The following is a 24,072-nucleotide window of genomic DNA, read 5'->3' on the forward strand; positions in this document are numbered from 1 at the left end:
ACGTTACGCCGCCGTAAATTAGGGCGCAAGTTCCGTATTGAGAAAGAACTTGCGCCCTTAATTACGGCGGCGTAACGTATGTTGTCCGGCGTAAGCCCACCTAATTCAAATGGGGATGTTGGGGGCGTGTTTTATTTAAATTCACTGTGACCCCACGTATTTGACGTTTTTGAAAGAATCCCAGTGCGCATGCTCGAAATTACGCCGCAAATCGTCATTGCTTTCGACGTGAACGTAAATTACGTCCAGCCCTATTCGAGAAAACGATTTACGCAAACGACGTAAAATTAAAAAAATTTGAGGCGGGAACAACGTCCATACTTAACATAGGATATGCCTCATATAGCAGGGGTAACTTTACGCCGGAAAAAGCCTAACGTAAACGACGTAAAAAAATTAGCCGGGCGGACGTACGTTTCTGAATCGGCGTAACTACCTAATTTGCATATTCCTTGCGGAAATATACGGGAGCGCCGCCTAGCGGCCAGCGTAAATATGCAGCCTAAGATGCGACGGCGTAAGAGACTTACGCCGGTCGGATCTTAGGGAAATCTATGTGTAACTGATTCTATGAATCAGTCGCATTGATACGACCCCGCAACTCAGAGTTACGACGGCGTATCCGGAGATACGCCGTCGTAACTCCGTTGTGAATCTAGCCCTGTATTGGCAGAGGAAGTAAGTTTTTTTTTTAATGCAATAGATTATTTGGTATTAGTTATGGTCACTGTAAGTGGTAGACTTGAGATTTGCCACATAATTTTTGTAAGCTGAATGTTTAAAAAATTCAGAGTTAATGTTGTCAGGTAATGACACATCAGTCATACTATGGCATGTTTAGACAAAGCCCTGGAAAGTGAAGAGCCCACAGCAACCAGTGAGGCACTTGAAAACGGTGAGCTATGTATTATTTTATGCCAACAAGTTTCACTTTGCATGAGTCACTATTAGTAACAATCAAACAACATTTCAGTTGTTTTGACATATTTTGCTAAAAAAAAATGCAATAAAAAGCTCAACTCTTTTTTTCTTCTTTGACACCGAAGCATTGGCAGATTCCTCTAAGTCGACGCTTCCGCTCCCTAAAACTCTGGTTTGTGATTCGTTCCTTTGGAATAAAGAATCTTCAGGCACACATCAGACATGTGAGTATGAGTATCCTACTGGTCTATGCTTGTATAAGTCTACTCATCAGCCAATCCAATGCAGACAAAAAAAAAATAAAAAAAACATTCCTCCCATAGAATAGCCATTTCATGAGAAATAAAGATATACAGAATTGAACCAGGAATTTTATATCCAATCAGTTCTCAGAAAGAATTATAATGTTTTTCAAACACAGGCCAAACCATGTTCTGGGAGAGATGGCGCTAGTTGTTATATAAATAATCTGTGCGAGGGCCTCTGTAGATGAGTTTTGGGCTTGTGTCAATGGCATTAACCACTTTTTGACCGCGCTATAGCTGAAAGACGGCTACAATGCGGTCGTCCAGTTCTGGGTGGGCGTCAATAGATGTCCTCCTAGAACCCCACCCCCTGTGTGACTCATCAGGTGCGCTCTGTGACCATTAGTGCTGCCTCATCAATGCAGCCTATCATTGCCAATCAGTGCAACCTCATCAGCGCACATCAGTGAAGAAGAAAAATTACTTATTTGCAAAATGAAACTAAAAAAACAAAGACAATTTTTTTTTATTTTTTTTTAATTTTCGTTTTTTTTTTTCCATTTGTTTAGCAAAAAATAAAACAACCCAGTGGCGATGAAATACCGCCAAAAGAAAAGCTCTATCTGTCTCAATTTCATATGGGTACAATGCTGCATGACCACGCTGTCTAAGTGTGACAGCACTGAAAGCTGAAAATTGGCCTGGGCAGGAAGGGGATAAAAGTGCCCGGTAGGCAAGGGGTAAAGTGGTTCTGAAGGCAGAAGGTTTTTTACCATAATGCATTCTTTACATTAAGGTAAAAAAAAAATCTGCATGTAGTTCCTCCCTCAGCCCCCTCTTAGGCCCCTTTCACATTGAGGCGTTTTTCATGCGGTACAGCGCTAAAAATAGCGCTGCTATACCGCATGAAAAAAAACCTGCCCTTCAGGCTTTCACATTGAATCGGTGCGCTAGCAGGAGCGCTCCAAAAGTCCTGCTAGCCGCATCTTTACCGCGGTATAGGAGCCGTGTGTTCACCGCTCCTATACCGCGCCGTCCCCTTTCGGCCGCTAGCGGGGGTTAAAACCTCACCGCTAGCGCCCGAATATCGCGGTAAATACGACGGTATAGCCGCGCTACAAATAGCGCGGCTATACCGTCACCGCGGCTCCTTGCCTCAATAGGAAAGAGGTCTAATACTTACCTGAGCCCAATTTCCATTCAGTGATGTGCACAAGAGCAGAGGTTCTCTCTGCTCTTTCCCTCCTCATTTGCCACAACAAAGCAGTGGGAGCTATTGGCTCCGGCTGCTGTCAATCATAGTCTGTGAGGAGGGATCGGGGATGTCAATAGACACAGACAGCGAGGTTTAGGATCAAGCATGCTATGGGGACATTGGGCGATGGGGTTTGGGCTGCTCTGTGCAAAACTATTGCATAGAGCAGGTAAGTATGACATTAGTTTGAGACACATATGAGATCATTCAAAACTCATTGACAGATGCATTTGGCTTGCAGTTTACCTCCTTCTGACCTGTGTTTGACCTGCTTCAAGCATGCTTTGCATTTCTATAGACTTGCATGGATTTGCAAAACCATTTCAAGCAAACTATCAACTTAGACTCTAATACAAGTTGCTTATTGTGTTCATTCCTTTGTAATTTCACAAATCACCACAAGATGGTGCCAGATTAAAACAAACATATTCTATCAGCTGTATCTTATGCATTTACAGTGTAGCTGAAGATTGTTGGTGGATTTCCACAGGACTGCGTGCTGTTTGCACTATATACATACATCATATGTCTCTCTCTCCCATATATACTGTGTGTATACATATATATATATATATATATATATATATATATATATATATATATATATATATATATATATATATATTAATCTAAACAAATGTCTAAATACAATTTGGTTTGAAACTTGTTGTTATTTGTGTATTTCTTCCGATATGTGTATAAAGCAAGGAAGGGCCACAGTCATTCTAAATACCAGTAATTGCCTTAAGGAAGCTCTTAGACAGTTTTCTGATACAGAAACGTATGGCCTGTTGAATTCCTATCCCACCACAGAGTATAAAGTTATTTTAGACTATACCATTAAAGAGGCTGTGAGTTTACAAGTCATGAAGGAAGAAGAAGCCATTAAACTTCCACTACCTCAACCTATTGCTCCTATTTTTTACAACCTCCTAATGTATACCTCACAATCTAGATCTACAGGCACTTCAACACCAAGTGGACCTGTATACATAGTTCTCCCATGAACTCAAGTGGTTCATCCCAAAGAGTATGTCTTTTCAGGCGCAACTTATTTATTTTCGATATAAAATGGAATGTACAAAAACAGGGAGCCTTGATGGGGGTAAAATGTGCCCCCATGTATGCTAATTTGTACTTAGAGTGGTGGGAGGAGCAATTGATATACAGAGTCAACAACCCATATAGAAGTCAGATAGTCTCTTTTTTTCATTATATTGACAATCTCACCTCTATCATTAACATAGAAGTACCTTTAGCTGATTTCTTGAAGTATTTGAATAACAATTCCTTCAATTTAAGGGGTAGTGGTTGTCAGAAATCAATTTTTTAGATTCAATGTCAATCCAGAATCATACTGTTACAGTATGTTCCTGCAGAAAACCTACCTTTTAAAAACTCCTTGTTACATGCAACAGGTTGTCATCCGCCTCATGTCCATAGTGCCATTTGCAAAGGGCAGTTTATTAGGGTCAAACACAACTGTTCCACTCTTATGCCCCATACACACGAGCGGTTTTCCTGTCGGAAAAATAAACAATGGTTTTCAAGATGGAATTCCGCTCAAGCTTGTCTTGCGTACACACGGTCACACCAAATTACCACAGTCAAAAAAAGGCGGTGACGTATAACACTATGACGAGCCGACAAAAGTTCAATGCGTCGACTTGATTCTGAGCATGCACTTTTTTTGCGCGTTGAAATTGCATACAGACGAACAGTTTTCCCCCCAAAAAAATTTCCTGACGGGGAAAAAAGAGATCCTGCTTTCTTTTTTTTCCTGTTTTCTGATGGGGAAAACCGGTCGTGTGTACGGGGCATTAAACATTTTGATGATGAAGCCAGACTAATGAAACAACGGTTTTGAGGAGCAAAGTTATAATAAATATGAAGTGAGGAGGACATGCTTAAAGTGAAGAGACACCCATAGGGAGACCCTTTTGGAGAGTTGTTCCTAAAGCAACCGGATCTCCAACCATCCAAAAAAACACCTGCAGTTTTTCTATGAGATACATATTACAATTATATGACATCATGTAATATAAATAGGTATTGACCCATCAAGGAGATCTGGGATACAATGCTGTATACAATGCTATTAACTCAAGGCACTAAATTCTTGGCCAGAAAGGCATGCACCATAGGAATCTTCCTTTCACCAAGTTTATTTTCCTGAGAAAAACAAGCACACTCGGTTACATACTACGGGTATCTATAGTTGTGGCGCCACCAGATGCTCCAACTGTGGTCAAATGGAAGATCTGCATGTGATCACCTAATGTTCGAACAGAAATTCTAACAATGTGTCAATGGTAAAACCAGATATGTGGTCTATGTTATTACATGTACCCTTTGTAACAAACATGTTGGTAGGACAGCATGACGCCTATGTGGCAGAATACAAGACCACATTTCAAACATAAATACTCACAAAGACACCAACGTAACAAAACATTTTGTATTGTGTCACACCTCTGATTTACAGTCTTTTAAAGTCCAAATCATTGAGAAGACAGACTGCCCCAGACAGTGGCGTAGCGTGGGTTGTCAGCGCCTGGGGCGAAGCAAGTAATTTGCGCCCCCTGACCCATAGACTTACCTATTTTTAGCTAGTCCCAGTCTGGTCACATGATCCACTGTGTGAGAAAGCTGTGGCGGTAGGGAAGAGGAGAGCGTGACATCATGCATATGTTCCTATGTCCCATCTGTTGCTGGCACTCCCTCCTCTCCACACTCGTGACAGCGCCCCTCTAAATTTTGCACCCGGGGCGGTGGACCCCCTTGCACCCCCCACGCTACGCCACTGGCCCCAGAAGAGGGTGGGACCAGTTTTCCCTTCTCTGCAAAGGAGAAGTATTCTGGATTTTCAGACTTGACACCTAAATTCTAAGGGGTCTTAGTCATGAATGGAACATTACTCCCTATCATGTGTGAAATAGCACATATCTTCTTTCATTTTTGTCTATTGAGGAATACATTTAAATTACGGTAATGTTTTTGTGCCTAGAGTACAAATTTAAAAAAGGAACTTGGCAAACTATTGTAAGATCTAGCTGGCATCTATAGGCAGCAACATTTTTGTGCAATTTGATTTATAAATTGTATATATGATTTCAGGGAACTGAAATGGCCAAATACTTTGAATCTTTGGTAAAAGCTGATCAGCTGTTTAAAGTTCCTGCTAAGCGACATCTCGGCCTGGTTGTCTTCCGCCTTAAGGTAAGGGAATCTGTGCTTTTAGTGTTTTATTGAGGACTTGACAATGATGACTAGGCCTGGATTAACTTATTTTTTTTTTGTCTTGAATACAGGGCCCAAATGTTCTGACAGAACAAGTACTAGCAGAACTTACTAAATCAGGAAATATGTTCCTTGTACCGGCCACAATCAATGACAAGTTTATTATTCGCTTCACTGTCACCTCTCAGTTTACCACTAGGGAAGACATTGAACGAGACTGGAACCTTATTAGAGAAGCTGCAATAAATGTCACCAATCGACATCACGGTACCACCCCCAGTGATTGCCACCAGTTACACAGAGAAGCAACCATGGAAGAAGACCAGGAGATCACTGTGCAGCCCAAACATGGAGGTTTTAACCCTAAAGACTGGGTTGGGCAGATATCTGAAGATGACTTGGATCCCTTTGATGACTGCTTCCCCGAGAGTGTTCCAGTGGCTAGCAAACATAGGCCAATGTCCTTTAAGTATCGACATTGGTCTACTCATGATAAGAAAAAGACTGCTCGATCTCTTAGCTGCAATAGTGTTCCTCTTCATAATAATCCTAGAGAAAAATGTATTGATAAGATTGTCCCGCAATTTGAACTTCAGAAGGATGGTAGCATTCTGTCCAAGCTGCCAGGAAAGGTCATGATTTTAGAGAAAAATGCTTTCAGGAAATTAATCAAGTTCTACAGTATGCCTAGCTTCCCAGAAATTAGCGTTCAGTGTGGCCTCAAACTGCCCTGCTGCCCTCTACAAGCGCTCGTGTAGAATACCTGCGGGCCTCCAGTGGCTTTATATTAAATGTGCCTGTTGCTTACACACAAGTCAGACAATTTATAAAAAGGGTTCAAACTCAACCTGTTGATTTCTTACTAAATAATAGTTTTAGATACTGGGTCAACCTATGATTCATTCTTGGCTTAGGTTCCTTATGAACCAAGATTTATTTACCATTTATTAAATTTTTTCACCAAAATTAACACTCCTCTAATCATTGGGGAAAGTGGTGAAAGAAGTATGATTAGTTCTAAGCAGTATCGGGACAAGGCCATCCAGCGCCCAGGGCAAAGATGACAAACTGCGCCCCCCCCCCCCCCCACCATTTATGATGTGCAAGCTTAGGGGGTCCTCCTCCGAGCAGTCACTCCCTTATCAAAATCACTGCAGCTGTCACTACCCCTGTCAGCCTTGTAACAGAAGGAAGGTGCCCCCATTCCAACAGTTACCCATTGTTCCCAGGGCAGCCTCCCTTCCTGCCCACCCCTTTTCCCGGCCCTGGTTCTAAGACCTCTAGCATGTGGGGCAATCCAGCTGCAGTGCACTAAAGAGCAGGGAGGAACAGATCAGCATCCAGCCCCACTATACAAAGCCCATCAAAGTCTATGGCAAACTGTGACTGGACGGGGATGAATGCTGTACTGGGTGGTACTGGTGTTTAGGGCCCTGGGTGAGATTCCACAATACAGCTATAAAGAGCTTGGAGGGACGCACTGCAGCTGGATGACCCTGTGTCCAAAGGGCTTAATGTGATCATGTAGATAACTTTAGCATATTCTGAGATCATTGGAGACATTGGGGCAGATCCACAAAAGAATTACGCCGGCGTATCTATTGATACGCTGCGTAATTTTAAAGTTCCCGCTTCGTATCTTTGTTTTGTATCCACAAAACAAGATACGACTGCATCTGGGATCGATCCGACAGGCGTACGTCTTAGTACGCCGTCGGATCTTAGGTGCATTCTTTCGGCGGCCGCTAGGTGGCGTTTCCGTCGAATTCCGCATCGAGTATGCAAATTAGCTAGTTACGGCGATCCACTAACGTACGTCCGGCCGGCGCATTTTTTTTACGTCGTTTGCGTTCGGCTTTTTCCGGCATATAGTTACCCCTGCTATTATGAGGCGTACTCAATGTTAAGTATGGCCGTCGTTCCCGCATTACATTTTGAATTTTTTACGTCGTTTGCGTAAGTCGTTCGCGAATAGGGATTTGCGTAGAATGACGTCACCGTTGGCTTGTTCCGGTTTAATTTCGAGCATGCGCACTGGGATACACCCACGGACGGCGCATGCGCCGTTCAAAAAAAACTTTATGTCGGGTCACGACGTATTTACATAAAACACGCCCCCATCACATCCATTTGAATTCTGCGCCCTTACGCTGCCAAAGATACACTACACCGCCATAACTTACGGCGTGAATTCTTTGAGGATTCCAAAAAAAAAAAGTAAGTTATGGCGGCGTAGTGTATCTTAGATACGCTACGCCGACCGCAAATATGCGCCGATGTACGTGAATCTGCCCCATTCTCTGCATACTGGTGGAAAGTGGAAGCTACATGAAGCTTGATCTTTGACTTTGTCTTTTGCCTCTCTGCTTTGTATGGAGGCAACAGGTAGTAAAAGTGAGAAGTCAGTAACCCACTGCTATCAGTGCAGGTACCCAAGTCAAAAGGATTCTATCTGTTCATGGCAGAAACACCACTTATCAACATACAAGGTGGCTGACAACAGTGTGCATTGGCAATAGGTACATTTTAGCTTGAGTAGATACATGACTGAAAGAATTGGCATTTTAGTGTAGACAAGGTAACTGCACATTTAATAAGCACCAATAAATACAATCTTAATATGCAATCTAATTTATTACCATGTCTCCTATGAGGTTTTATTAAACATGTACATTGGTATATATTTTTAATATAGTTAGTTACAATATACCTAAATTCCCAAGCAGCTTTCATGTAACTTGGTACTATTTGCTGGACATTTGCCCACTTAGCACTGAAGATGCAGTAAAAAAAGGCACTCAATATTAAATATATATATATATATATATGTGTGTGTGTGTATATATATATATATATATATATATATATATTTTATTTATTTTTTGCCAAAAGTTAAATAACCAATATATATCACTGATCTAATATCCAGAGTATGACATCCTTGATTTACAAACTGCATCTATCCACTAACTTAAATAAACCTTTACATGATTTATAAAAATCACATAATTTTCAAGTTTAAAATAACCAAATTGATGGCTAATTTCAAGAAATAAAAGCAAAATAAACATTTAGCACTTTCTATGAATGTACTGTCTTTTTTTCCTAAAGGGACCAGTATGTCTTCTGATTGTTGTTCTCCACTTGTAGAATGTTGGAATGGTTCTGCTAACCCGTGTTATGTAGGGCATTGAATGTGCTGCATTGTTTGTAGAGATTTAAAGTGATTGTGAATGATCAACTTGTAATATAACCCATTTAGTTTAAAACTGAAAATGAAAGATAAAACATTTATGTATAGATGTATATTTTTATAAGTGATCACATAATCTCTTTTCTAAGCTGCATAAGAGCTGGGGCGGGAGAAGCAACAGCACACTGAACTCTCCAGTGAATGGCAGTGAGGGGGGGGGGGGGGGTGTCAGGACAAGTCTGATCATTGGAGGAGAGCAGGCTGAGTTCCCAGCATAGCTAGAGAGCTGACCACGGTGTGCTCTCCTGGTTAGTGTGGTCAGTTTCTAATAGGAAAGCAGAGGGATTGGCAGAAAAAACAGGGATTCCACACAAAGGAAGCATTATAAATACAACAGGATACTTTTCCATACAAGTGCATGATACAGCAGGCACATATCAGGAATATGAAATTATGGGCTAACAAACACTTTAAAAGTTTAGTGAGTGGAATTCAAAGAGAAGGCTTAGAACATTGATCAGGTTTTTATTGCTCCATCTGTTCCCCTTTTAAGAAAATCCCTCTCCTCTTTTGTCTTGTTTACTGTATGAGAAAAAAAGTATGAGAAAATGTTGGGTCCTCCCCAGAACAGTAATAGAGGGCAAACCTTCCAATTGGGACGCTAGTCCTACTGATTTTCTATTACTTCCTGCTTTGGCTATGAAAAAGAAACTGAAGATAAATCTCCCCAATGGAGAGAAAAAAAAAAAAACTGACAGGGGTTATAACCTGTTATTATTCTATTTAGAATGAAAAAAAAAGTTTTTCCTTTAACCTCTTCCCGACTGCCTCACACAGATATACTGGGGCAGAGTGGTCGCTCTGCGCCAGATCACAGACTAGGTACGTGATCTGGCACTGGGTCTGGAGCGTGCACCTGCACCGTTGGCGACTCTTTTCCGCTGTGCTTGGATACAGCGGTAGCCAATTTAGTGGGTCCAGCAAGTGCGATGTCCGCAGGGACCCGCGGATCGTTCGGGAGACAGACAGAAAGGCGGTCTGCCTATGTAAACAAGGCAGGCTGTTGTTCTATGACAAGGGAAGGCAGTGATCTTGTGTTTCTGCTAAGCAGAAACACAAATTTCTGCCTTCCCACAGTACAACCGCCCCCCCACACAATTAGAAATCATTCTCAGGGAACACTGAGTTCATGGTGTAGAACTTAACCGGACATGCGTTCCAATCACTTCTCCAGCCCCTCTGTTCCAGGACACCTCTTCCATGACCGTGTAAGGACGAGACTCCCTCGCAGCTCCCGGGCTCCTCCGCTGAGGCGTGCACCCCCCCCCCCTCAGATTGGGATGGGCCTCCTACTTTGATCTAGAACTCATTCTCCACATCTCCCAGCCGAAAACTCCTCTCCAGTGGGCTGGACCTGAGCTTAAGTAGGAGGCCTGCCCCTTTCCAATTCCAGTTGGGGATTGGTCAGGGCTCCCTGTCACTCCAGCTCCCAGCCCTGCCCCTCTTACAGAACATTCTCCCTGGAAGCAGGGGAGGCACCCAAGAACTAAAGCACAGGTGGTCACACCCACTGCTACACTAACCACTCCCTGCCCTCAGATCAAAACAAGTCGGCCTAGCCTCAAGCATAGGCCTGCCTAAAATTACCTGTCTGGCAGCTACCACACAAAAACCCTCACCTCTAGCACCTACCTATGGTAGAGGGTGCTACAGTTCAATGTTGCCTTATCTTTATATGTGGCAGAATCAATCTGGCAGCAAGGAGGCCTGTTTGCATAGGTTCAGTAACACTAGTTGCATTAATTGCTTGGATCAGTGGTTTATACCAGTATCTAAATTTAATGTGGTAGCAGGGCCTGGCAAGGTGACCAAGGACACAGTAAACCTACTTTAAGTTTTATTTCCTGCCAACAAGCTGTTATTTGGAAGCATGTTTTAAGCCTTAACACACTACTGTTTTTTTTCTGTTCAACCAAGAAAAAAAGGCTGACAGCTCAAGTTGGAGCCGCTGTTCTAACAACCCGATGTTAGTACAGCGATCTCACCTGCTGTGCTATTGTGTTCTGACAGAGGAACAGCCACCCTGCCAGAACACTTCGGTCAGTGCTGTCAGTCATTGGGAGCCAGTCAGCAGACTTTTGTTTCGGTCATGACCCTGTCGGACCAGCTGCCGTACACACGGGCCGAATGCCGGCCGGTTTCTATTGAACTGTCCGATATTCGGCCCGTGTGTACTAGGCTTTAATTTTTGTAGCCAGGCGCTTGGCTAAGTAACAGGAGCAACCTAGTGCACTGTGTTGCAGTTGCTCTGTGTGCTCTCATTGGACTGTCCGCCTCTACCCAGCAAAGGGAACTAACAAGTAGGGGGAGCTCAAAATACTTTGGTGCAGGTCGCACTGAACTATGGGAGATGAAGTTCGGAGAAAGGACTCTGACAGCGAATAGGGTAATGAACAACAACTGCCAGGGTTAGACGCAAAAGAGGAGGGTAAAGGAGCAATTTTCCTGGGCTATAGAGGAGAGATCTTTCTCTTGCTGGATGGGACTGCAGAGTGTACATCTGCGCTGCTGTGTGTACTCATCTGTAGACTGAGGCCTAGAGCACCAGTCACATAGAGTGCAGAGCCATAAGGATTGCCAACAGCCAAGGGCCCAGATCAGAGTTTGCTGTGTGCTTGGGACTAATGAGTGTCCATTTGCAGTGTTTCATTTTACCTCTGCTAGCAGACTGAGTAAGAAAGGGACTAGGGGCTCTTTCACACGGAGCGGATCCGTATTGATCCGCTCCGTTAGCCACGTTTGGCTCAGCGGGGATTCCTCCGTTAATCCCCGCTGAGCTGTCGGCGGACAGGGCGGTCCCCACACACAGAGACCGCCCTGTCTCTCCTCCGCTCTCCCCTATGGGGAATCGGATGAATACGGACCGTGTGTCCGTATTCATCCGATCCGTTCCGCCGGATGGAAGAAAATAGGGTTTTCTTCCGTCCGCAAAAGCGGATCTTTGCGGACGCGGATGGTTGCGGACGTTAACGTCCGCTAACGTCTGCAATTCCATAGGGATACATTACAAGTCCGTAAACGGACTTGTAATAAACGGACCGTTTGTCCATACATGTGAAAGGGCCCTAAGGGAGTGACCATCCATCTAGTTGCCCAGACTTCTGCATCTGCATGCAGAGCTTTAAAGGCCCCATTGATTAACCATCTGAAGACTGCAATTCAGAAGAAATATACTTACCAACTGCTCCCCAGGGAACCTGAACTGAGTTACTAATATTATTATTATTTAATAGTCAGAGGTACCTCTCCTGGGTTATATATATTTACCTAGCAATACATATAAACAGAGTGCACTCTGAGACGTTCGCTGACTATTGACTACATAGGAACTAATATGGGATTATTCATTTATGTTAACACTGTTCACTGCTGATACTATTTAATATTAATATCAGTGGCGGCTGGTGCTGTATATTGTGGGGGGGGCGTAAAACAAGACACTAATCCCAAACCCCCACCGTCGGTCGCTTGTCTGTCCCTCCACCAGCCTCACACTTACCCCAACTAGCAGCTTCGGTTCCTTCCTTCGTTTCCTCCTCTTCGGCGGCAGCTTCACCCTGCCTCTCCGGCTTCACGTCGGCTTCGTCCTCAATGGCCTCCCTCGGCTTCTCCTTTTGGCCAATCCAGTCTTAAGACCTACTTCCTGATTGGCTGGGACGAGCCGGGCTGGTGCAAGGATTTTTGACACACTAGGCGAAACCTCATTTTGCTGCCCCCCTTGCTCCACCCCCTTTGCCCTGCCCATGCATAACCCACCTTTGTAATGAAGTGCCCATCAAATGCAGCTCATCAGCCCCCATCAAATGCAGCCTCACCAGCGCCCATCAAATGCAGCCTACTAATGCCCATCAATGAATGTTTGCTTGCTTCCATTTATTCGGGACACAGACACATTCTTCCGCCGCGCCTCTGACATTATGTGCGAACGGAGCGGCAGCTGCCTGCTGATGCTGAGACTTGGTTGCTTGCTGCAGAAAGTAGGAACCCCAGTGGCCGGGCGTCCTAGGCAGCAGTGCGCCCTAGGCGGCAGCCTAGTTAGCCTAGTGGTAGCACTGGCCCTGGGGAGGATAATCGGGAAGACAATGGCGAATATTTGAATTCGCTATTGTCACACAAATGGGTGGGCTCAGGGCTCTGCGCCCTGAGCCCAACATTTTTTGAAGCCAGTTTAAAAAAAAAAAAAAAAACGTAATTGAAATCCATGTGTCCGGTGCCTTGCATGTAGATTGGGGGGGCGGCGTCCATAATAGATGGGTTGGCACTGATTAATACTGGTCATTACCAAATTTGTCTATTGCTAGGTTATTCTTGCATTAGTAATATGGTTATTTAAACAAAACTGCTAAGCTATAACCTAATAATTCCATCAGCTAGATTACTGCGAGCAAACAGTTTCTTTGACCTGCTCGTTGATATTTGTGCATTGCTATGTACTTTTGCCCTTTGACAATTTACTTGCTTTACTTGCAATCAAATTGCCTGGTGCTCATTTCTTTATACACTAACATAATTGTGAGTAGGATATAAATACTCACATAGGCATTTGCATAATCCAGTTATTTAACCAGATGTGTCAGAGTGGACAAAGCACTTCACAGAGACGTAGCATAGAACAGAGAACCCCTTTATGCCAAGCGGCTCCTCTGGAGGTAAGTGCTACATTTTGTTGCTGAAAGTAGCCTATCTATTACCAGCCACAGCCTTAAAAAATCAATGTACATACTCAGCTTATGTTACTCTGAACATCTGATCGTTAATAATATCTTCCACCATATTAAGGCTGGGTTCACACTGATGCGAATTGGATGTGGCTTTCACTGCATCCAATTCGCATGACAGTAGTCTGTGACCTGCTCTCAGTGGAGTCGGTTCATACAGCTCTGGGGCGGCCGCGGAGCGCACTGGAAAAGGGTTCTTTTTTACGTCTTTGGCTCTGTTTCAGTTGCAAATTCGGCCAAAAATTCTGACCTGATTGGCACCTGAAACGGCGTATAGGGACGCCCTGGACCTCTGCTGTGAGCCGCGACCGCAGCTAGTGTGAACGCAGCCTCATGCCTGGTTCACACCTATGCGTCTTTTAGTGCTTTTTGTTTTTTTGCAGAAAAGCACTGCAGTCCATTTAACATGGTCTCCTATGGGACTCATTCACATCTATGCTGTTTTCAGCCACTGCGTTTTTAGAAGGGTCAGGGACTTTTTTCATCGCAAAGCGGTGTATTTTTGGTTCAAGATGTAGTGATTTTATGCCGTGATTTGCATTCTTTGATCTGCCCAACAACAAATTGGCCAAAAAAAGGCATTGGACAAATTGGCCAAAAAAAGAGCATTAAAAAAACACAAAAAGCACTGCAGAAATTGTTTAAAAGAAAACTGCATTGCTGTGAACCAGGCTTAATATAATTATAATAATATATAATATAATTTGTGATACATTGCATTATACATGCTTACATATATGTTAATTTCCAATATAACATATATATGTTTCTGCTGACAGCATTGACAGAACACGCAGATGGAGCTATGCAAAGGTTGCATGAAACTTGGCAATTTCTTTCCTAAAAATAACTACTTTCATCTTCATCTCCCCAAGAATATATTTTCCCCAATGGCCCTGTTTATCTTTCTATATATAGACTTGCACTCAGTTTTGTGTGTATCAGTGTGCATTTTCACATTGGTGTTTGTTACGGTAAGACAAGGTCTCTGGTGCTTGGGGAAGGAGCCTGGAATAAATTGATTCCAGAGGGATCTTTAAAATGCTCCAGAGAATAATTCATGCTTTGTTAGAAATTAAAATGCACAACAGGGCTGAGCAGCGCAACGTAAATAAAGTGCACTAATCATCAGCTTTCCCGAACATACCATATCTATATATTTATAAAAGTTCAGGAGATGCAAATTTACAAGGTCAATAAAACTCCCACAAGACAAAAACTGTTTTCTCTTTCGTCGATGGACGGACACAGCTTCCTTATACTCTTGACTGTAGGGTTATGTTCCATCTATTAAGAGAGGACACCTCTCCTAATAGACAGAACATAAGGCCTCGTACACACGACAGTTTTCCTCGACAGAATCCATCAAGAAACTTGGTGGGAGAGCTTTTTTGCCGAGGAAACCGGTCGTGTGTATGTTTTTCATTGAGAAAACTGTAGAGGAACTCGACGAGGAAAAAAGAGAACAAGTTCTCTTTTTCCTCGTTGGGAGTCTCAATTTCCTCGTCGGGCTGTTTTTTGATGAGAAACACGATCGTGTGTATGCTAAGAAACCCGCGCATGCTCAGAATAAAGTATGAGACGGGAGCGCACCTTCGATAAAAGTAGCGTTTGTAATGGAGATAACACATTTTTCAAGCTGTAACAGACTGAAAAGTACAAATCATCTCTTACCAATCTTTTATTTAACAAGCAGTAACATGAGATTAGCAAAAGCAGCCCCAAGGGTTGTGCCAGTGGAATCGAACTTCCCCTGCCATTGTATGTGTTGTATGTCACCGAGTTTGAGAACGAGGAGATTTTGTCTTGCCCGTGTGTACACAAAGCAAGCTTATCGAGTTCCTCGACAAGCCTAACAAGGAACTCGTCGAGGAAAACGATATGTCTTTTCCGATGAGTTCCTTGGTCGTGCGTACGAGGCCTAACCCACAAGTCAAGATTTAAGGAGGCTGTGTATGTCCATGGACGACAGAGAAAAGGATTTTAAAGTGAGTACAAAAAATCCTATTTTCTCTTTTCACCCATGGACTTGTGGGTTATGTTCTGTCTATTAGGAGAGGAGTCCTCTCCTAATAGATGGAACATAACCCTACAGTCAAGAGTATAAGGAAGCTGTGTCCGTCCATGGACTTCAGAGAAAAGGATTTTACGGTGAGTACAAAAATAAAAAATTTTCATCCAAAAACAAGGTGCACAACTGTCTGTTCGCACTTAAACAAGGACAATTGAACTCAGAACACTCAGATTAAAGGATTATTTTTCCCAAAGCAGGTTAGCAAATCAAGGGTATTATATGATTGAGTGCCAGGCCCACCCCAAAAGCCCTATTGCTGTTTTGATCAAAGTTTGGTTAAAGGGTTTGTAAAGGATTTTTTTTTCTTAATAGCTTCCTTTACCTTAATGCAGCGCTGTTTTCATGTCCTCATTGTTCGTTTTTGCTCTAAAGTTGCTGTAATTCTTCTCTGATCTCCACACTTACTGGTTGTCTGTTTCCTGATAACCACAGTGCTGGGAGCTTTCTCTCTGTGGTCACTAATCAAGGAGGTGTGATTACTGTGTGTCTAAAACCCCTCAGCACCAATCAGTTTCGTTTTCCAAACCATCACTGCCCAGTATTGGCTCTGTGGCTCTGTACAGCAGAGAGGCAGGAAACAACATGCAAATACGAAACTATAAACTACAGGTACATTATATTATTGATTTTTATCTATTTTTAATAGTTTTTAAAAGGAATCAGTTAACTATTATGTCTCTATACCCTGTAAACAGTCATTTCAGCATACATTTTTTTTTATTTACAACTCCTTTAAGGGTGCACTAACGCTGCACACAGTTGTACCTTGCCTGAGTTTGATTTTTTCCACTCCCCCACTGGTCAGCAATCACACTGGGCTATAAGCAAGTGTTCCTCTGCCAACCAGACCAGTGAACCCTGTTTACGTGCTCAGTCATCTATGCTCAGTTTTTCGCACTCGCACTAAAGGAAACCGTACCAGACCACAAGTGAACTGTGCCAGGGATCACCTTTTCCAATTGGTCCTGGGCATAGTATACTTGGCCATTAGCAAGTATTGTTCAGAGCACTCACACTTCACCAGCAAATATACTGTATGTATTAATAGTATTTGGTATAAGAATACATTTTTTTCATGTGCATGCCTTTGTTTCGATTTGTGTCATCACATGTACCTGTACCTTCGAACAAGCAGTCCGCAAAAGTCAAAGCAATTTGGCCAAACTATATGAGTGGTAATTTGTTTTTCTTGTAAATAGGCACCACAGCTTTTTTTTTTAATCTTTTTATTGTTTTTAATAGTACAACAGTACAAACATACAACTAAAAACAATAAATTAGTGTTGTTTTACCCACCCAGGGGTGAATAATGAGTGGCGTAATTATACATTTCACATGAACATGAGTAACATCTAGATGAAGTTGGTGCAACTTCCCCGTGGAATTATACAGCATTAGAGTAGCATATTAAGAGGAGGAGGGTGAATGCTACTCATATGTCAACAAATACACACAAATAAAAAAATAAGATAAGAAGGGCTCAGATAAAGATTAAGGTCCAGTGGATAATAGGAGGTGGATGAAGGATCTGCTAGCTACTTGGACAGGCACCACAGCTTTAATTCTATTACATTTTTGTTGTTTGCTCACCGCTGGTTTCATCATGATATTGTTATCTCCATGATGGTATACAATTAGCCTCCAAAAAAAATATAGAAAAATATGAAAAATTATTCTTAAGTTTGCTGAAGTCAAGATAAGTGTCCCACCCTAAAGTGGGATATTAAATATAGAAAATAAAGTGTATTTGCGCAAATACAGGGGAATGCACACCGATACACCTACCCCATACTCACTGCTGCAAAGGCTTGGTGCCAGCCTTTGGGCACACAACATTGTGAGATCAATAGTCTTTTAATTTTTTTACTAATAAACAGTAGATATACTACACAATGATTGCTATTTATTTTCCTGTGAGATACTGATAAAGCTTGAGAAGCCAAATTTACTGATACGCTGTCCGGGAAAGGCGCAAACTGATCCTCTAAGTGGAGTGGTTATCCCATAGATGAACCAAAGGCGTACATGTAGTTTACTTCTGGTGATTGGCCAATTCATAAGGTGGTGGTGCTGTCACAAATTGGTGAAATAATAGCTGTGCTGAGTCACGGATGAGGGATGAACACACAGGAAAAAGCTGAATAACACTGAAGATATTCACTAGGACTATATATATATATATATATACAGTGAGGAAAATAAGTATTTGAACACCCTGCTATTTTGCAAGTTCTCCCACTTGGAAATCATGGAGGGGTCTGAAATTGTTATCGTAGGTGCATGTCCACTGTGAGAGACATAATCAAAAAAAAAAAATCCAGAAATCACAATGTATGATTTTTTTAACTATTTATTTGTATGATACAGCTGCAAATAAGTATTTGAACACCTGAGAAAATCAATGTTAATATTTGGTACAGTAGCCTTTGTTTGCAATTACAGAGGTCAAACGTTTCTTGTAGTTTTTCACCAGGTTTGCACACACTGGAGGAGGGATTATGGCCCACTCCCCCACACAGATCTTCTCTAGATCAGTCAGGTTTCTGGGCTGTCGCTGAGAAACACGGAGTTTGAGCTCCCTCCAAAGATTCTCTATTGGGTTTAGGTCTGGAGACTGGCTAGGCCACGCCAGAACCTTGATATGCTTCTTACAGAGCCACTCCTTGGTTATCCTGGCTGTGTGCTTCGGGTCATTGTCATGTTGGAAGACCCAGCCTCGACCCATCTTCAAAGCTCTAACTGAGGGAAGGAGGTTGTTGCCCAAAATCTCGCAATACATGGCCCCAGTCATCCTCTCCTTAATACAGTGCAGTCGCCCTGTCCCATGTGCAGAAAAACGCCCCCAAAGCATGATGCTACCACCCCCATGCTTCACAGTAGGGATGGTGTTCTTGGGATGGTACTCATCATTCTTCTTCCTCCAAACACGGTTAGTGGAATTATGACCAAAAAGTTCTATTTTGGTCTCATCTGACCACATGACTTTCTCCCAAGACTCCTCTGGATCATCCAAATGGTCATTGGCAAACTTAAGACGGGCCTTGACATGTGCTGGTTTAAGCAGGGGAACCTTCCGTGCCATGCATGATTTCAAACCATGACGTCTTAGTGTATTACCAACAGTAACCTTGGAAACGGTGGTCCCAGCTCTTTTCAGGTCATTGACCAGCTCCTCCCGTGTAGTCCTGGGCTGATTTCTCACCTTTCTTAGGATCATTGAGACCCCACGAGGTGAGATTTTGCATGGAGCCCCAGTCCGAGGGAGATTGACAGTCATGTTTAGCTTCTTCCATTTTCTAATGATTGCTCCAACAGTGGACCTTTTTTCACCAAGCTGCTTGGCAATTTTCCCGTAGCCCTTTCCAGCCTTGTGGAGGTGTACAATTTTGTCTCTAGTGTCTTTGGACAGCTCTTTGGTCTTGGCCATGTTAGTAGTTGTATTCTTACTGATTGACAGGTGTCTTTATGCAGCTAATGACCTCAAACAGGTGCATCTAATTTAGGATAATAAATGGAGTGGAGGTGGACATTTTAAAGGCAGACTAACAGGTCTTTGAGGGTCAGAATTCTAGCTGATAGACAGGTGTTCAAATACTTATTTGCAGCTGTATCATACAAATAAATAGTTAAAAAATCATAAATTGTGATTTCTGGAATTTTTTTTTTTATTATGTCTCTCACAGTGGATATGCACCTACAATGGCAATTTCAGACCCCTCCATGATTTCCAAGTGGGAGAACTTGCAAAATAGCAGGGTGTTCAAATACTTATTTTCCTCACTGTATATATATATATATATAAAATCATTTATTTATTTACACATTATTGGTTTATTCTGATCTTTTTATAATACTGTATGTTTGAATAATTTTATATATCTTTTATATATATATTTTTTATATATACTTTTTGCACGGATTGTAGTTTCCAGATTTATAAGGTTTTGATTTAAGTTGTTTGGAAGTGATTGGACTTGGGTTGGGGTGGCTAGGAGTTTGGTTGAGAGTAAATGAATGTTTGCAGGCAGGATAAAAAGCCTTCTGTGTGCAGCGCCCCCCCCTCAGCACCCCTAATACTTATCTGAGCCCCATCTTTGTCCTGCGATGTCCACGAGTTCGTAATGGAGTAAGCACATTCATCACGCTGTAACAGACTGAAAAGCACGAATCGTCTTTTACTAACACGAAATCAGCTAAAGCAGCCCAAAGGGTGGCACCATCCGCATTGGAACTTCCGCTTTATAGTGCCGTCGTACGTGTTGTACGTCACCGTGCTTTGATAGAGATTTTTTTCACGATCGTGTGTAGGGAAGGCCGTTTTAATGATCGGGTTGAAAAAAACATAGTTTTTTCTAGACCCTTAAAAACGTAATTTTTTTTAACCCGAAAAACGGTCGTTTGTACGCGGCATCAGAGTCTGCCACTTTTAATTCCTTTATTTTCACCTGGTGATTGTGCTTGTTAATCACATAGGGCCAGATTCACAGAAGAGATACGACGGCGTTTCTCTGAAACGCCGTCATATCTCTCAGAGTATCTATGCGACTGATTCATAGAATCAGTTACGCATAGATAGCCCTTAGATCCGACAGGTGTAATTGTCTTACACCGTCGGATCTTAGGATGCAGTACCTCGGCCACCGCTGGGTGGAGTTCGCGTCGTATTCCAGCGTCGGGTATGCAAATGAGGTTTAACGGGGATCCACGACGGTTTTTCGCGTTCGTTACATCGTTGCTAGTCTAGTTTCCCGTCGCAAAGTTAGTCGTCGTTTTACCTGCCCTAACTTTACACAGCCCATGTTAAAGTCTGGCCGTCGTTCCCGCGTCGAATTTAAAAAAAAATGTTCTTGTGTAAGACGTCCGGGAATACGAAAGTACGCTACGCACGTCGCCGTTCGAAAAAATTACGTCACTTCGCGCAAAACACGGCAGGAATTTCAAAACGGAGCATGCGCAGTAGATCCGGCACGGGAGCGCGCCTAATTTAAATGGCACACGCCCCTTTGAATTACGCGGGCTTACGCCGGAGGCCGCCGGCGTAAGTTTTCACGCAAGTGCTTGGTGAATCAGGCACTTGCGATGAAAACTTGCGGAGGTGTAACGTATATACGATACGTTACGCCGCCGCGATTCTACGTGAATCTGGCCCATAATGTCCTAGAGGTGACTACCGTGTTTCCTAGAAAATAAGCCCTACCCTGAAGATAAGACCTATCTTGCTTATCAGGGAGGGCTGAAATATAAGCCCTACCCCAAAAATAATCCCTAGTAAAATTAATGAAAAAAGCTGTAATCCGTTTTGGAAAGAGATCCCAAGTGCAGTGTGTCTCCTACTGCAACAGCACCATGTATACCCCATTTATAACCGCCGGATATAACCAGAGATCCTCTCCTTCTCCACCCGGCTGATGGCCCCTCCCTTTTTAGTGCTTAGAGCAGGCTGACGTCAGCGGGGATTGCGGCTCTTCCTTTCTTCTCTGCTCCTCCCGGCTGACGTCTGCGGCCCCTCCCTCTGCAGTTCTTGGAGCGGGCTGACGTCAGCGGGGATTGCGGCTTTTCCTTTCTTCTCTTGATGGCTGTCTGCGGCCCCTCCCTCTGCAGTTTTTGTAGCGGGCTGACATCAGCGGGAATTGCGGCTCTTCCTTTCTTCTCTGCTCCTCCCGGCTGACGTCTGCGGCCCCTCCCTCTGCAGTTCTTGGAGCGGGCTGACGTCAGCGGGGATTGCGGCTTTTCCTTTCTTCTCTTGATGGCTGTCTGGGGCCCCTCCCTCTGCAGTTTTTGGAGCGGGCTGACGTCAGCGGGGATCGCGGCTCTTCCTTTCTTCTCTGCTCCTCCCGGCTGACGTCTGCGGCTCCTCCCTCTGCAGTTTTGAGAAATGGGCTGACGTCACCAGGGATCTCCGAGTGGAGAAGAGCTGAGGAAGATCACGTGAGCCCCCAGCAGAGCTGTAGAAAAAGGTATTTCATAAAACTGCCACAAATGGAGACACACTGCACCCTACACCAGCACAATCCCCCTATAGAACAGACCACAGAATTGTATAAGGATTTTAACAAAGATATTTTTTGGGGGAATTAAAATGTCACAATACTCACTCCTGACCTGACAGGGGGGAGAAGACAGGGAACATTTTTAAGACATCCCTCTGAAAATAAGCCCTAGTGTATTTTTTGTACCCAAAATTAATATAAGACCCGGTCTTATTTTCGGGGAAACATGGTATTGTTGCTCACTGTACTGTATCTATAGAGCAGCAGTGCTGTCATTTAAAGACAGGACGCAGAACACCTCTTTCTTTCGTTTTTCTTAGAACATATATGGCCGTAGAATTTTCAGTTTAATAAAGATTTTTATACTAAAATCAATAAGTATTATCTGTACTATATTTGCAGAAAATGTACTTTGTCTAAAAAAAAGTGCCCAGGGTGACACTATTAGTTGTGATTTTCATAGAAGGCCCAACTATATATAAATACTCCCTTTAGTACTTGTAATATCCATGAAACATTTATATAGAAGCAAATACTAGGACATGAAACAGTTTTTTTGGTAGTCTGAAGATATTTTTAAGATTTTGAATTTTTTTTTTTTGATGAAAGATGTAATGCCTACTAATGTGCAATCAAATGCTAAATTAAACTTTTGGCTCATCATTGTCATGTTGACAGCATTAATTTCCACATTTATGACAAATGTGAAATATTTTTATTTATCAAGGATCTGCTCCAAAGGTAATTACATGGTGGACTTTGATCGTTCTGATTACCTTTCACACACAGCTCCGGGTTGCAGTCTCTGTAATTAACAGTAAGCTGTACTGTATATTATATATATATATATATATATATATATAATGTATATTACAAGACACAAAGGGCCAGATTCATATACCTGCGCTGCGGCGTAACGTAACTCATTTACGTTACACCGCCGCAACTTTTCAGCGCAAGTGCTTGATTCACAAAGCACTTGCCTGTAAACTTGTGGCGGCGTAACGTAAATCCGTCCGGGGCAAGCCCGCCTAATTCAAATGGGGCGTGTACCATTTAAATTAGGCGCGTTTCCGCACCGAACGTTCTGCGCATGCTCCGTTAGGAAATTTCCCGCCGTGCTTTGCGCAAAATTACGGCGCTCCGACGTTTTTTTTGAACGGCGATGTGCATTATGTCCTTTCGTATTCCCGGACGTCTTACGCAAAAAAAATTAAAAATTCAAATTCGACGCGGGAACGACGGCCATACTTTAACATGGATGGTCTAATGTTACACCACCTAAATAGCATTTGTAACTTTACGACGGGAAAAGCCGACTAGCAACGACGTAAGCGAATGCGACGAACGCGCGTACCTTCGTGGATCGCCAAAAACAGCTAATTAGCATACCCGACGCGGAAAACTACGAGGACTCCACCCAGCGGGCGCCGAAGAATTACACCTACGATCCGAAGGCGTACGAAGCCGTACGCCTGTTGGATCGAAGCCTAAAGCCGTCATAACTTGTTTTGAGAATTCAAAACAACGCTACGACGCGGCAAATTTGAAAATACGCCGGAGTATCTGTAGATACGCCGGCGTATTTTGACTGTGAATCTGGCCCAAAGGTTTTTATTCCTTCGTTATTCCCTAAGCAACTAAAAGTGCTCTTATATAGGTTGCTGTGCTTTACTAGTTACTGCTATTATAGTAAAAAATTAAAAATAAAATTTTCAAATGTGAAGAACTGTGAGATGAATAATTGAATATGCATAACAATTTTGTTAAAGGATCAGGTAAATACATTAGTCAGATTCTAGCTCTACCCAGAGTCAGAATTGTCCTGGAAATTAGAAGATGGCCGCCTCCAGTGCCATATAGGAACCTCAACTCACACAATTTAAACACAATCTGACGGGTTCTGTTTTAAATTGATCAATAAATCTGCAGTGAAGATGTGAAACATAAAACTGAAAATAGTCATCATAATCCAAGCCCGCCGGTATCCCTTTACTTGTATCACCTTTCCTAAAGCTCTCCATTGTGATGTTAATCCCTGACTAGAAGAACCTGTTGGGTTTCCTATTAAGTGTTATGGTGTACGTTGTGTAAGAATACCTTTGCTTATTCTATGTGACAGTACAATTTACAGTGGTGATGTGATGTGTAAAGTTTGGTAGCTTATAACAACCATAGATTTGAGCTTGCTACAGCCAGTTCAGTAAACAGTCAATCTGATTGTCGGGGTTACGAAACTCTGCAGTGTATCCAAGCAATTAGAAAATGACAGACTCCAGCGCTGGGTGGGAACCTCAAGCTGACAGGTTCCCTTTAAATTGACCTGTGAACCAGCTACAGTGAAGGGGAGAAACAGAAAACTGTCTGAAACTCGTC

General features: G+C 42.9%; 1 protein-coding gene across 1 annotated transcript in view; it reads left to right on the forward strand.

Moving 5' to 3' along the window:
* The window catches only part of HDC (histidine decarboxylase), a 38,361-nt gene extending 31,488 nt beyond the window's left edge, over window positions 1-6,873 (forward strand). The window contains exons 10-12 of the mRNA XM_040342579.1: window positions 1,047-1,145; window positions 5,539-5,640; window positions 5,733-6,873. Of these exons, the coding sequence (XP_040198513.1) occupies window positions 1,047-1,145; window positions 5,539-5,640; window positions 5,733-6,419 (888 nt within the window). The 3' untranslated portion in view covers window positions 6,420-6,873. The remainder of the gene's footprint in view (window positions 1-1,046; window positions 1,146-5,538; window positions 5,641-5,732) is intronic.
* Window positions 6,874-24,072: the final 17,199 nt, after the last annotated feature.

Source organism: Rana temporaria, chromosome 3 (assembly GCF_905171775.1).
Source record: "Rana temporaria chromosome 3, aRanTem1.1, whole genome shotgun sequence".
Taxonomy (NCBI): domain Eukaryota; kingdom Metazoa; phylum Chordata; class Amphibia; order Anura; family Ranidae; genus Rana; species Rana temporaria.